Source organism: Pezoporus wallicus, unplaced genomic scaffold (assembly GCF_028554395.1).
Source record: "Pezoporus wallicus isolate ANWC-B61680 ecotype Strahan unplaced genomic scaffold, APGP_CSIRO_Pwel_v1 contig_8518, whole genome shotgun sequence".
NCBI classification, from domain to species: Eukaryota; Metazoa; Chordata; class Aves; order Psittaciformes; family Psittacidae; genus Pezoporus; species Pezoporus wallicus.
In genome coordinates this window covers 896,506-909,984 of record NW_026642458.1, presented here as the reverse complement: position 1 = coordinate 909,984, position 13,479 = coordinate 896,506, and the positions used below count along the sequence as shown (strand labels likewise).

General features: G+C 38.3%; 1 protein-coding gene across 1 annotated transcript in view; it reads right to left on the bottom strand.

The window, feature by feature from the left end:
* Positions 1-13,479, bottom strand: part of DUS2 (dihydrouridine synthase 2) — a 29,049-nt gene that overhangs the window by 14,118 nt on the left and 1,452 nt on the right. The window contains exons 2-6 of the mRNA XM_057430638.1: positions 9,511-9,556; positions 7,633-7,724; positions 6,812-6,855; positions 5,949-6,009; positions 4,012-4,059 (exon numbers count right to left, since the gene is read on the bottom strand). Of these exons, the coding sequence (XP_057286621.1) occupies positions 4,012-4,059; positions 5,949-6,009; positions 6,812-6,855; positions 7,633-7,724; positions 9,511-9,556 (291 nt within the window). The remainder of the gene's footprint in view (positions 1-4,011; positions 4,060-5,948; positions 6,010-6,811; positions 6,856-7,632; positions 7,725-9,510; positions 9,557-13,479) is intronic.

Sequence of the window (13,479 nt, the reverse complement as noted above, 5' to 3'; positions counted from 1 at the left end):
TTTATAAACCTATTATCTGCTTCTGATGTTTCAATACTGCTTTTGGAATGAGGCAACCAGTAAACTCTGATAATTTCAAAATAAAGTGCAAAAATTTTTCATTTTAATGCAGCTATTTTCACAGCTTTTGAGCTGTGAGCTTCTTATGAAAAGTAAATATAAGTATTCCAGAAAAATAGATTCTTTTTTAAAAAATGAAAGTCTTGAAAATGAAAAACTGAAAAGGAAATCTCAAACAACATCATTAACTCTTCTAAAAGAAAACAAAAATTATAAACTGAATTCCATGCTTAACACAAACCACATTTTATTCATTAAAACAGAGTAAGCAGATAAATGAGCAGTTGTTAGTTTAACCATTTAAGAACTAGGCTACACAAAATCTCCTTTTCACAGGCTGAATTTAAGACCAACAGACCATACTTGAAAGGGTCACATAATGACCTATATATGTTTAAATCACTGCATAACTATACAATAAGTGGTACCAGAAATTCAATAGCTGTCTAAATAAAAGAGTGGAAATGAACTGATCCTGATTGTCACCAGAAAAGTATTTGGTTTTCAACTGTTTTTTGAGATATTATCACACATGCTAGTCTGAGTACACTTCTCTTTTATAAAATGGATGGTACCGCAGGTAAATTATTTCCTTCAAAGCTTTGTATACTGTGAAACTTGAATTTTAGTTACTGCATTATTAGGTTCTAAATACAAAAAAGAGCTGCTATAGCTAGCACTCACAAGCCCTTAACATCTGGCAAGTGTCAGCTTGCACTGGCTACTGAAATCTTTCCTAAGTAGGATTCTCTCAAATAAAACCGTAAGGTCCAAGAAAAATATCTAAAACTCCTCTTCAGTATTTTTAATATGTACTGTATTTGCATAGAAATGAAACTGAAATGACATAATTTTCCAAACATCATCACTATACCGTTTTTCCTGCAATAACTTAATCAGCAAATCTTACAAGCTCTCAGTCAGCCTCATTACAGATTCCAGCGTGAGAACCACACCCTACACTTTTTAATCATATGGAAAGCTTGATTTGGAACTGTAATTACAGCTGCCTTCTGCAGACTATGAGTTTAGTTTCCCCTTTGCAGCTAGTTAAGAATAAGTTTTATGCATAAAATTTTACTCCCTATTAACATCTTAAATTTAAAAGAACAATTCCAAATTTTTGAACACCAAGTTTCCTGCTCTTCTGAAGACAGAAATGAAATGTAATGGGGGGGGGAAGGGAAGCTGCTAACAATCATATTTACAACTGCCTTTCATTCCTATGAGAAATTTTTGCTAGATTTACTTCTAGCCTGTTGTTTTCCTCTCAATTCCCACTCCTATTTTTTTTTCTTCCAGCCTTCATCACCTCATACTTTATAAATTACAATTTAATTCTGGATGGTATCACCCACCTTACCTAATTCACTATCTAGGTGAACACCATGTAGGCCTTAAAAAATTTGGTTCTGGCTCCAGCTCTGCATTGTTAGCTGACTTTCTGCAGACAACACTTAATTTGATTCTGTGCTCTCTTTTGGAAAATTGAGACTGATACAATTGCCAAAAATATTTTGAGATCACGACTAGATCACTTGTACTTTTGTTTTTCCTACCAGCTAATGAAAGCGAGTAACAGGTCCAGTCTATTGTACTTAAACTCATGCTTTGGCACAATTCGTAATGCTTCCAGCTGCTGAATGGTCGGTTTATACAGCTTCACTAACAATGTGGCTCTTCACACCAAGAGATTCTTAGATTTGGCAAAAGGCTAACACTCTATCATGGTTGTAACGTGCCCTTCTAATGGCACGTCCTCAAAGAATGAAATAAATGATGCAAAACAACCTGTTTTCACATCTGAGCTTACAAAGAATAGTATCTAACCAATGGATCTGCTTGTGGAAACTGTGTAAGTCCTACTAGCCTACAAAGCTGAATGATGTTACCACAATAAAAAGAAGGACTTACAAAGGACTGACTCAGCATACATTTTAGACAGAAGGAAAAGGCAGAAACTGCAGGGATCAGAAAGAGACTGGCTATGGTTCAGAGGAGTCATGCAAATGAGTGAAGAAAGTCTGGTCTCTTCAAAAGACTGAGCTACACCAAAGAACCCTTAAACCAAAACACACTCAGGAGTACCATGGGAAAAGGCAGATAAATGTTTTTGGTATTTTTATTTTGTCTGGATCTGCATAATTCTGATAGTATAAGAATGAAGAATGAAAACATTAGCTACTGTGTACCACGATTTAGTTACTACTGAGAAGTAAACTGTGAACTAGAATTGCCCCCAGGAAGTCTGAAGGAAGATACAGTGAACAACTAAAAGCTATGGGGAAACAGGACAAAGTTCACAGTCAGTTCATCTGAATTATGAAGAAGCTAGTCTTTATACAGAAAGAAAATAAAATAACTAAATACTAAGAATGTTCCTGGAAACCCAGAGCATTGTCTGGACTCTGCTTAATCTCAGGAAGCTTAGAAGTCCTTTGCAAAAAATAAAATAAAAAAAATTATATAACTATATTACATATACACAGATGTGTATATATATCTTTTTTATATGTATTTATACATATAAATACATTTATTGTATGTAGGTATTTACACATATAAACACATATAAAATTGTGGTCAATGGCTCAATGTCCAGATGGAGACCAGTAACAAGTGGTGTCCCTCAGGGATCGGTGTTGGGACTGATCTTGTTCAACATCTTTGTCGCTGACATGGACAGTGGGATTGAGTGTGCCCTCAGCAAGTTTGCCGATGACACCAAGCTGTGTGGTTCGGTTGATAGCCTGGAGGGAAGGAATGCCATCCAGAGGGACCTTGACACACTTGTGAGGTGGGCTGATGCCAACCTCATGAAGTTTAACCATGACAAGTGCAAGGTCCTACACCTGGGTGGGAGCAATCCCAGGCACGGCTACAGGCTGGGCAGAGAAGAGATTCAGAGCAGCCCTGCCGAGAAGGACTTGGACATGCTGGTTGATGAGAAAATGAACATGAGCCGGCTTCAGTGTGCACTCCCAGCCCAGAAAGCCAACTGTATCCTGGGCTGCATCAAAAGCATGACCAGCAGGTCAAAGGAGGTGATCCTGCCCCTCTGCTCTGCTCTTGTGAGACCTCACCTGGAGCATTGTGTGCAGTTCCGGTGTCCTCAACATAAAAAGGACATGGAACTGTTGGAACAAGTCCAGAGGAGGGACAAGAGGGTGATCAGGGGACTGGAGCACCTCCCCTATGAAGACAGGCTGAGAAAGTTGGGGCTGTTCAGCCTGGAGAAGAGAAGGCTGTGTGGAGACCTTATAGCAGCCTACCAGTATCTGAAGGGGGCCTATAGAGATGCTGGGGAGGGACTCTTCATTAGGGACTGTAGTGACAGGACAAGGGGTAATGGGTTAAAACTTAAACAGGGGAAGTTTAGATTGGATATAAGGAGGAAATTATTTACTGTTAGTGGGGTGAGGCACAGGAATGGGTTGCCCAAGGAAGTTGTGAATGCTCCATCCCTGGTGGTGCTCAAGGCCAGGTTTGACAGAGCCTTGGGTGACACAGTTTAGTGGGAGGTGTCCCTTCCATGGCAGGGGGGCTGGAACTAGATGATCTTAAGGTCCTTTCCAACCCTAACTATTCTATGATTCTATGATATATAAGTGAATATATATACACATATATACATACTTACAAACCTTTTTCATACTGATACACATGGTGTTTCATACAGAATTAAAAGCATATGCACATAAAACCCCTCCCTCTGCAAATGTAGCACCACATGTGAAAGTTTTCAAACTGAAAAGGAGGAAGGTAGCAGACAAGGACAAGGAGAACTAGCTCAGGATTATTTATCTATGACCTTAATTTCAGTATTTAAAACTGATTAATCCATTCTAGCTTTTACAAATTTGTCTTGTATACATTCGTTCCCCTTCCAGTAGAGCACCACAGTATATAATACTTTTCAAGGCAGTCTAAAATCCACAAGGTGATACTTACAGACTCTATTCTGTCAGGATCAGACAGCAGTGCTGCTCCCATACCTCCCTTGGAAAAAGTACAGAAATTGTTACAAGCATATTCTTCAACTCAATTATTTTGCCTAATAGCAGACCACAGCAGAAGCACTATGTCATACTGAGGAAAACAAAAAGTGGGTGCGGAAGATGACAAAAGCTAAAATGCAGGAGCATTAGTGAATGCTTTGGTGAAACATTGCCTAGAACTGTATCAGAATAATTATGCAGTAATTCAGGACACCAGCTTGCTCCCATTACTTTATGGAGCAGACAGGATTTCAAAAAGCCATTTTTAGCATTTATCATCCAATTTCTACTCATTAAGTGACAGCTGAACAGATTTATTGTTTTAACATTATATACCATGTTTGAGAGGTCTTGATGTCCATAGTTTCTGTCTACACGCTACAGTTAGAAAAACAGACTAAGACAAATTAAGTGGCTGTATTGAACACACATTATGAACACTTTAATAACTTAGTATTTTAGCTGTTCTTTCTGCAGTATTTCATTTGCATACATAGACCTGGAGGCCAACAGGCAAACATATGTTCAAAATTGTATGCATTTTTTTGACCCAAAACTACTGTTGGAGATTAACCACCAGCATTTACATTTTCGATCTTTCATCCTAGCACAGGGAGGATGTTTTGGTGTTTTGTTCTTAAATAGGATTCTGTGGAAGGATAAAATAGTCTTCCATGTAATTTGGTAGAAAACAGAAAGTAATAAAGGCTAAAGAAAACATTAATGGAAGTACCATGAGACCATTCTAAATTTAACGATGCATCCTCAGCATGACTATGATTCCTTGATAATACCACTATCTCAAAAGCTATCTGTAGAATAAAAGAGAAAGTTCTGAAACAACAGAATCTAAATACATAAAGACTCCAGAACAGGGGAAATAAGTACTTCACATTCTTTTAAATTCAAATTTTTATTTTTACCATATCTCACTTAACCTTGTTATTTTCATAGTTATCATCAAAACAAAGAAGTTAATGGAATTAAAACCAGAAAAATCCTAGAAATGTATGTGGGTTAAAATTATTCACAAGTTAGATGGAACCTACTAGAAGAATTTAAGCAATTATTCTTCAGAGTGAAAGCCAACCTACAAAACTAAGAAGCAGTGAAATGGTAAGTGCAATATTTACCTATTCTGCAAGAACATCTGACATAAAAATGGAGATCCATGGTCTAATTCACTGATCCTTTACCTATACACTAACTGGCTTAACAGTGCTAGCACACAGCTTGACTATTCTGTTTAGTCACAGATGATAAAAGACTAATTTAGAACTGCATGTGTTTAACTCAAAAAAAACATGTTTTAACTGATCTATCCTCCTCACACTTAAAACTGACCAATAATTGAAGTCAGGATTCATAAACTGCCAATGTTTGCTTGCTCATATGACAAACTATGACTCCTATTAAGGCTAAGCAAAACATATTTCACTCGTTCAACAGATTTGTGACCTCAGGAAGGCATTAAAAAAACCTTAACAAACCCTTTATTTTATTCCACCTTACACAGCCTGACAGAGTTTCCAGAATTCTAAACTTTGTACAGTAATACAATTTAGCAACCTCACTATGTTTTTCTCAATATTCAGCAGTCATTTTGACAGCAAATACAACCACCACTTGCTCCACAATAACCTGAGCTTACAAACTACATACATGCTTACCCACTTAAGGATATTGCATGTTTAATTATAGGACCAAACCTGTTCTCAAGAGAGATTACTAATAGAGTAAGACTTTACTGTCTTACAGCCATGACAACTTCAAGAATCTTTTATTTATTGCTGCATGAAAACTTTAATGCTTAAATTTGTTCAACTCAAAAAAAAAAACGGAACACATATTGCGCATCTCCAAGAATGAAAAAGCTTATTTAAAAGTAACCTTAGTAGAATATTCCTTTGGGCATCCCATGTTGATATCAATACCAGCTACATCATTCTCTCTGAAAGAAAAGAAAGAAACAATTAAAATATTTCTTAGCATATTAGAGCAAGAATCAGCAAATAGGCATCTTTCCAGGAAACCTGTTTCGTTGTTAAGGCTTAAATGAGACTTTAAGGTTTTTATTTGGACTTCTGAATTTTTAGCTTCTCACTTATATAAGAAGTTACATATTTATTTTAACTGTGGCCTAAAGATCAGTTAGTCCACAGGTTTCAATGACCAGTGTTGCGCAGAAGCTGCATAAACTCATCTTAAATATGTTTATACAGGGTTAAGTATGTGTAAGTATATCCACCACTAAATTCACCACCATAACTAAAGCAAGTCCTATTGAAATGCCCATCTATTTTAAATGGAGGCTTAAAACCACCTTTTAAAAAGGTCTGAGGTACACATTTATTTCTGTACAATACTTTCCTGGGGACTTCAAACCACAAGCAGTAGGAGACATTTTCAGGCATATCTGTCTTACTTGCAGCTCTGCAATACCCAGGAAAAATTCATATTGGAGACATCAAGGACACACTGCACCAACATAAAACCATCAATTCCAGTAAAGAACTTAGGAAGCTTCTGCTTTGAGCAAGAATTTTCAATAGAAGTTGTAGTTATATCACTGGCCTTTTGAGATGCTACACTTCACTGTGCAGCCCCTCTAGAACTTTTCTTGGTCCTATAAAGACCTACCTTGATACTCTCACAAAAAAATGCCTTCCAAAACAATTCCTCTGTAAAAAAGACCAAACCAAACAAACAACAAACAAACCCATGGTAGGAAGGAGTGAGAGAAGATGACTTACACAAGTTTAGCTACTGCTAGGGCTCTTTCAGCATCTGCTGAACCCTGTTGGTAGAACAAGAGGATTTATAATTATAAAATACATCAAACTAATAAAATAAATGCACTCACTTGCAGATACGCATATTAACCTACAGCAGTATCAAATGTTCTAAGCCCATCAAATTAGATATTTATTTATCATGTTGTTAAGAAGCTCCATTACTAATAACTCTACAGCCTCTACCTATTCCAGGACTGTTACTGCCATTGAAAAAGGTCTTTTTCAGTACCTAATGCAGTTTAGTCCTTCCCTCCCACCAACCCCAATCACCGCTTGTCCTACATAAAGAGGTCTCAAAAAGTAAATTAGTATCTTTTTTTCTCCAGCAGACTTTAATCCATTTGTGTAATGTCATATGCAGACATTAACACTCTCTTATCTACACTAACCAATGCCATTTCTTTCAGTCCTTCCAGTGAGACTTTTTACTGAATAGTGTTAAGACTTAAACTCGTGATCAAACAGCAGCGTAATTTATAGCTGGTACATTTAGAAATGTATCAAAGATACTGATTACAAAACCAGGCTGCTGCCACAGAGAGCAGAATTCATCTTAATCACCTCTTCTGAAAACAGCTGTATGGGGAGCTTATAAGGCAGCATCTTGATCAAAGAACAGAAATTCTGCAACAGATCTGGTGTGAAATTTTACCTCCACCTGAAGCATCAAGAAATTTGATAGTCTACAATACAAACAGCTGCTTTAGACTTCGGTTAATGTTACTAGCACTACCTTAACCACGTTGTTACTAGCAGAGTACCTGTGGTTGGTTTCTTACCATTTGAAAGACAACACACTGCCTCTCCCTTTCACAGGTTCTGAAAACAACTCTTTCATTAGGTGCAATGAAGTCCACCGTTTCAAGTACTTCTATATGAAATGAGAAGACAAAAATCATACACAAATGTCATCATAAAGGAAGTCAGATGACTGTGTAATTTTGCTATCAAGTAAGCCTTCTGTGAACAACAGAACTAATGGCATCCTACCTCCTCCATATCTTTGCAGCACATTTTTTTGCACATTACCGTTTCCCTCCCTTAGCACTTCCTAAATCATCCCTAGCCTGTTTCTTGGCAAAGCATAAGACCCAGAACAAGTCTAAGGATGAATCAGCCAGAATAGGAAGGGGCAGTAGGAAAAAAAAGATTTGTAGTGGACTTCTGTTCCCTTGCATGGACACTATAAGCAACTGTTCCTGATGCCGCCCAGCTGGGGAGGTCCCAAAGATAACTTTTTAAGAACTTCTCTGTGAAAATCGTATTAGGCCACATCTAGCCCATGAACCTCAAGTTAATAAAAGAATGACAGACTGTGAGATCCTGTATGTCTTGCTTCCTTACTGCAGTAGACTAAAAGCTGTATTATAATGTCGTAAATAGCTAACATTTATAGAAACACAGAATCATAGAATAGTTAGGGTTGGAAAGGACCTTGAGATCATCTAGTTCCAACCCCCCTGCCATGGGCAGGGACACCTCACACTAAACCATCTCACTCAAGGCTTTGTCCATCCTGCTCTTGAACACTGCCAGGGATGGAGCATTCACATTTACAAAGACTTATGATTGAAAACTGTCTCTACTGCAGTCCAAATGAATTCTTCTTGGACACTATAAAACTTTTCTCAAAAAACTAAAAGCCTTTGTAACTAATATTAGTTTTGCTCAGATTTTATATTACCACATATACAGTAAAATTTCCAGGGTGGAAAAAAACCCAAACCAACAAACCCACAAATTAAACAAAAAACCAACCAACCAAAAAACCCCAAACACATAAAATCACTACAAACCAACCAAAAAACAAAAAGTAAGTTTTTACCGTTTAGTATAAGACATGAAAGCAATAGTGAGGCTGAAGCCAGTATAGAGATACAGAATTGAGACAGGTTATCTGTATTAATTACAATTGTATTATTTGTCTTCTTAACCCACATAAAATTAAAGTTTTGACACTTAAAGCAATGCATTGGAACCTTAATATCCTGCCTATTCCAGCTAGTTTCTAGTTTCTTTCACCTGCTGCCAGGAAGCATAATGCTGAAACTTTAATTATGGATTTCCAAAACCAATCCCATTTTTATTAATAACAAAAAAAGGAAGACGTAATTCCACCAGCTAAAATTTAAATTTAAGTTTAGAAGGCGTATGAAGTCTTTTAACTTCAGAAGGCCTATACCTGCACACTCAGTGACTCAGTTTTTTAACAGAATACTCATCAAATCCTTGCAATAAACTAAGTCAATGGTGGAGAAAGAGCTTGTGTTAGGGCACTAAAAAAGAAGTCACCTACTAATGCATTAGCCCTATTCTCAAAAAAGAGTTTATGCTTTTTCTGAAGGGCACTAACTGAACTATTAAAATTCCTAAAGAAGGGAAACTGAAAGTTTGAAACTATAGAGCAGAAGACAGGCGTAAAGTAGAATCATAGAGTCCTAGAATAGTCAGGGTTGGAAAGGACCTTAAGATCATCAAGGTCCAACCCCACTGCCATGGCTTCAAAAGCTACTTTTGAGCCCCTAGTCACACTTTAGAGAGATTATATATACTGATACCTCACTGTAATCACGATAAAATTGGTAGAGAAAAATAGTTACCTTTTATCTAGCCAAAAGAATGTTTACAGATATTAACAAAAGAAATGCTATACTTGCCATTCATAACCCTCTTACACTGCAGCATCTTTATGTCAATCAGCTCCTGATAAGAAATAATAAAAATACCTAAGTGAGTTGAAGTGTTTAAGTCACCCAGTCTTAAGCAGTTGCCCATTTTATTAAATATCTGGATGTACCAAATATAAAAAAAGAATGCAAATGAAAACAAGATATTAACTATTCAACTTGCTCAACTGAAGTTCCAAAATATGAAATGAAGTTTCAAAATCTGAACATATGAATGTGCTCACATAATTCTATGAAGAAGCATTTTTTTCTAATACCTATCTAACAAGACAGAAACAAAGCACCTAGAGTAGAAGGGGAAGATAACTAACACTTTAGCAACAGACCACCTAAAGAATCAGTGTAGATTTGTACTGGCCAAACACATAGGTGAACAAAATAGCAGCTAAACCTTTAAAACTTCTTTACTGTAACCCGGAGTTTGAGCAGTTGTCGTGGTTTAAACCCAGGCCGTAAGTCAGCCATGCAGCCCTCTCGCTCACTTCCCCCCATTTTCTTCCCCCCACCCCCACCCCGCTCCTGGAGGGACAGGGTGGAGAATCAAAAGAATGTAACTCCCACAGGTTGAGATAAGAACAGCCCAGTAACCAAGGTATAACACACATCACTGCTGCTGCCACCAATAATAATAATGATAAGGGAAATAACAAGGGAAGAGAATACAGTACCACCCATCAATACCCAGCCTGACTGAGCAGTGAGCCAACCCTTTCGGGTAACTCTCAGTTATATCCTGGGCATGACATGCTGTGGTATGGAATACCTCTTTGGCTAGTTTGGGTCAGGTGTCCTGTCTCTGCTTCCTCCCAGCTTCCCCTCCTCCCTGGCAGAGCATGAGACTCAGAAAGTCCTTGGTCAAACCAAACATTTGAGCAGTAACTAAAAACATCGGTGTTATCAGCACTGTTCTCAGGCCAAAAGTCAAAAACAGAGCACTGCACCACCTACTAAGAAGGAGAAAAAATGACTGCTACTGCTGAACCCAGGACAGCAGTTCTCTGTATTTATTAAAAGACAAAATGAAGCTTCGTGTTGACCTTTACTGAAGAACCTACTCTACAGTTACCATCCTTCCAGAATTTCTGCCTTTCCTTTAGAAAAGGCCCTGAACTTCAATCTACATATATTAGCTTAATTGCAGATTTATGCAACTCAACTTACTAAGAACTGCCTTTAATTGACAAAGGGCTACAGCCTGAGCCAATATAACTTGTTAGCTGCTGATATATGCAGCTGTTAATCCAACTGCTACATAAATTGACGGGAAAAAAAAACCCTCCCATGGTATAAGTGTTAGTTACTTGAACAAGTTTAGTCTATTACAGAATCTCTATTTTAGCAAATAAGACAAGGTTTAAGACCTACAGATTTACAGGTAAGACACAGACATGCAATAAATTAGGTTAGTCTCAATCTATAGGTCATAAGACTATAGGTCTTACAAGTAATGTTTTTAATGTAACTTTTTAAACTAATGCTCCTCATCAGGTACTATACATGTTAAGTTTGAAACAGCTTTGAGTTCTAAAATGTGGAAGGGACTGGGAGGGAAATTATAAGACAAAAGGATAAATCAGAAAATGAAACCTTACCATACAGAAAAAGTTACAAAATGTATTTATCTCTACTTTTCTGTTTCCAAACAACTGCAGTATATTTGCCTTGAACAGCAATATTTTCTGCTATCTTGTAAGCTCTGAAGAAAACCTACAAAGCATAGTTTTTCTTATAAAATCTATTAAGACAGTTACCTAACTACAAGCACTAATCAATGTCAAAGGCATCTTAACTCTCCTGTCTCTCCACTGCAATGTTGGGAAGGGGAGAAGACCATGTAGGAGACCTTATTTTTGAGGTGAGATGAAAAAAACTGCCACAAGTGTTTGGTTACATGATTAACTTCCACACTACAGGTTTTGTTATATACTGCAACTTAATTATGTTTGGGGGTCTCCTTTTTTGAGGTACAGTTTCCCTTTCTGTACCTTTTGAGGTACAGTTTCTCTATAATACAGGTATTATAGCAAAATGTGTGAAGAAGAAACTGGTTTAACTATACAGTTTACAATACTGAATTAAGCAACTTCTCATACCCTGTGACTTCAACAGTAAGCAAAGCAATACCTTTATGTGTGTGGCTTGGTTGACCTGTTTTTTTAATTTAAATCAACAATTTCTACATTACTAGCTTCCACTGATGTTCTATACAATGGCCCTGTCACATCTGTGGTTAGAAATCCAGTAGCTGCACAGTAACAAGGCTCTTTGCTACCAGTAAGCGTAAGAGATACTAGAAAGTACCATGGCTGTCTGAAGCCTCACTCATTTTTAGTGCCTAAGACTTCTAGACACTGTAACTGCATGTAATTTCTCTATTCATGAATGTCCTGGGTTTAGCTGTAAAATTATTTTGCTCCTTCTTAGTAGATGGTACGATGCTGTGTTTTGGCTTCAGTCTGAGAACAATGCTGCTAACACACCAATGTCTTAGCTGTTGCTAAGTAATGCTAACTCTGATCAAGGACTTTTCAGTCTCTTGTGCTCTGCAAGTGGAGAGGCACAAGAAGCTAGGAGATAGCAGAGACAGGACACCTGACCCAGATTAGCCAAAAGGCTATTCCATACCACAGCACATCATGCCCAGTACAGAAACTAGGGGGAGTCACCTGGAAGGGACTGATCACTTCTCGGGTTGGGCTGGGTATCAGTTGGTGGGTGGTGAGCAATTGTATTGTGCATCACTTGAGTTTATTGTTTTTTTTCCCCTTCCTTCTTTAGTTTTATATTCTCTCCCTTGTTACTTCCCTTATTGTTATCATTATTAGTTTTATATTATACTTTAGTTACTGGACTGCTCTTATCTCAACATGTGAGGTTTATATTCTTTTGATTCTCCTCTGATCCTGTCTGGAGGTGGGGGCATAAAAAGGGGAGTGAGCGAGTGGCTGCATGGTGCTGAGTTACTGGCTGGGCTTAATCCGCAACAACGATCTACAGTTAACCTCCCAGAGAATAAGAAAAGGTATTCTCACTTATTCCCACATAAAGCAAAGGTCATAATTCATAAACTGGGAAGCTGTTAACTACTGTTTGTCAAAAAAGAAAAACACACCTTATTACTCCCATTTTGTATCAGACAGCAGCAACTATTCTACTGAATTTTGAGAGTTCTTCTGAATCACAGAATCCTAAGGGTTGGAAGGGACCTCAAAAGATCATCTAGTCCAACCCTCCTGCAAGAGCAGGGTAACCTACAGTACATCACACAGGAACTTGTCCAGGTGGGCCTTGAATATCTCCAATGTAGGAGACTCCACAGCCCCTCTGGGCAACCTGTTCCAGTGCTCTGTCACTCTCACAGTAAAGAAATTTTTCCTGATGTTCACATGGAACCTCCTATGCTCTAGTTTACAGCCACTGCCCCTTGTCCTATCACTGGACATCACTGAAAAAAACCTAGCTCCATCATCCTGACACTCACCCTTCACATATTTGTAAACATGGATGAGGTCACCCCTCAGTCTCCTCTTCTCCAAGCTAAAGAGTCCCAGCTCTCTCAGCCTCTCCTCATAAGAGAGACGTTCCATTCCCTTAATCATCTTTGTGGCTCTGTGCTGGACTCTCTCCAGCAGGTCCCTGTCCTTCTTTAACTGTGGGGCCCAGAACTGGACACAATATTCCAGATGCGGCCTCACCAAGGCAGAGTAGAGGGGGAGGAGAACCTCTCTTGACCTACTAACCACACCCTTTCTAATGCACCCTAGGATGCCATTGGCCTTCTTGGCCACAAGGGCACATTGCTGGCTCATGGTCATCCTCCTATCCACCAGGACCCCCAGGTCCCTTTCCCCTTCACCACTGTCCAGCAGGTCAGCCCCCAACCTGTACTGGTAGATGGGGCTGTTCTTCCCCAGATGCAAGACTCTACACTTGCCCTTG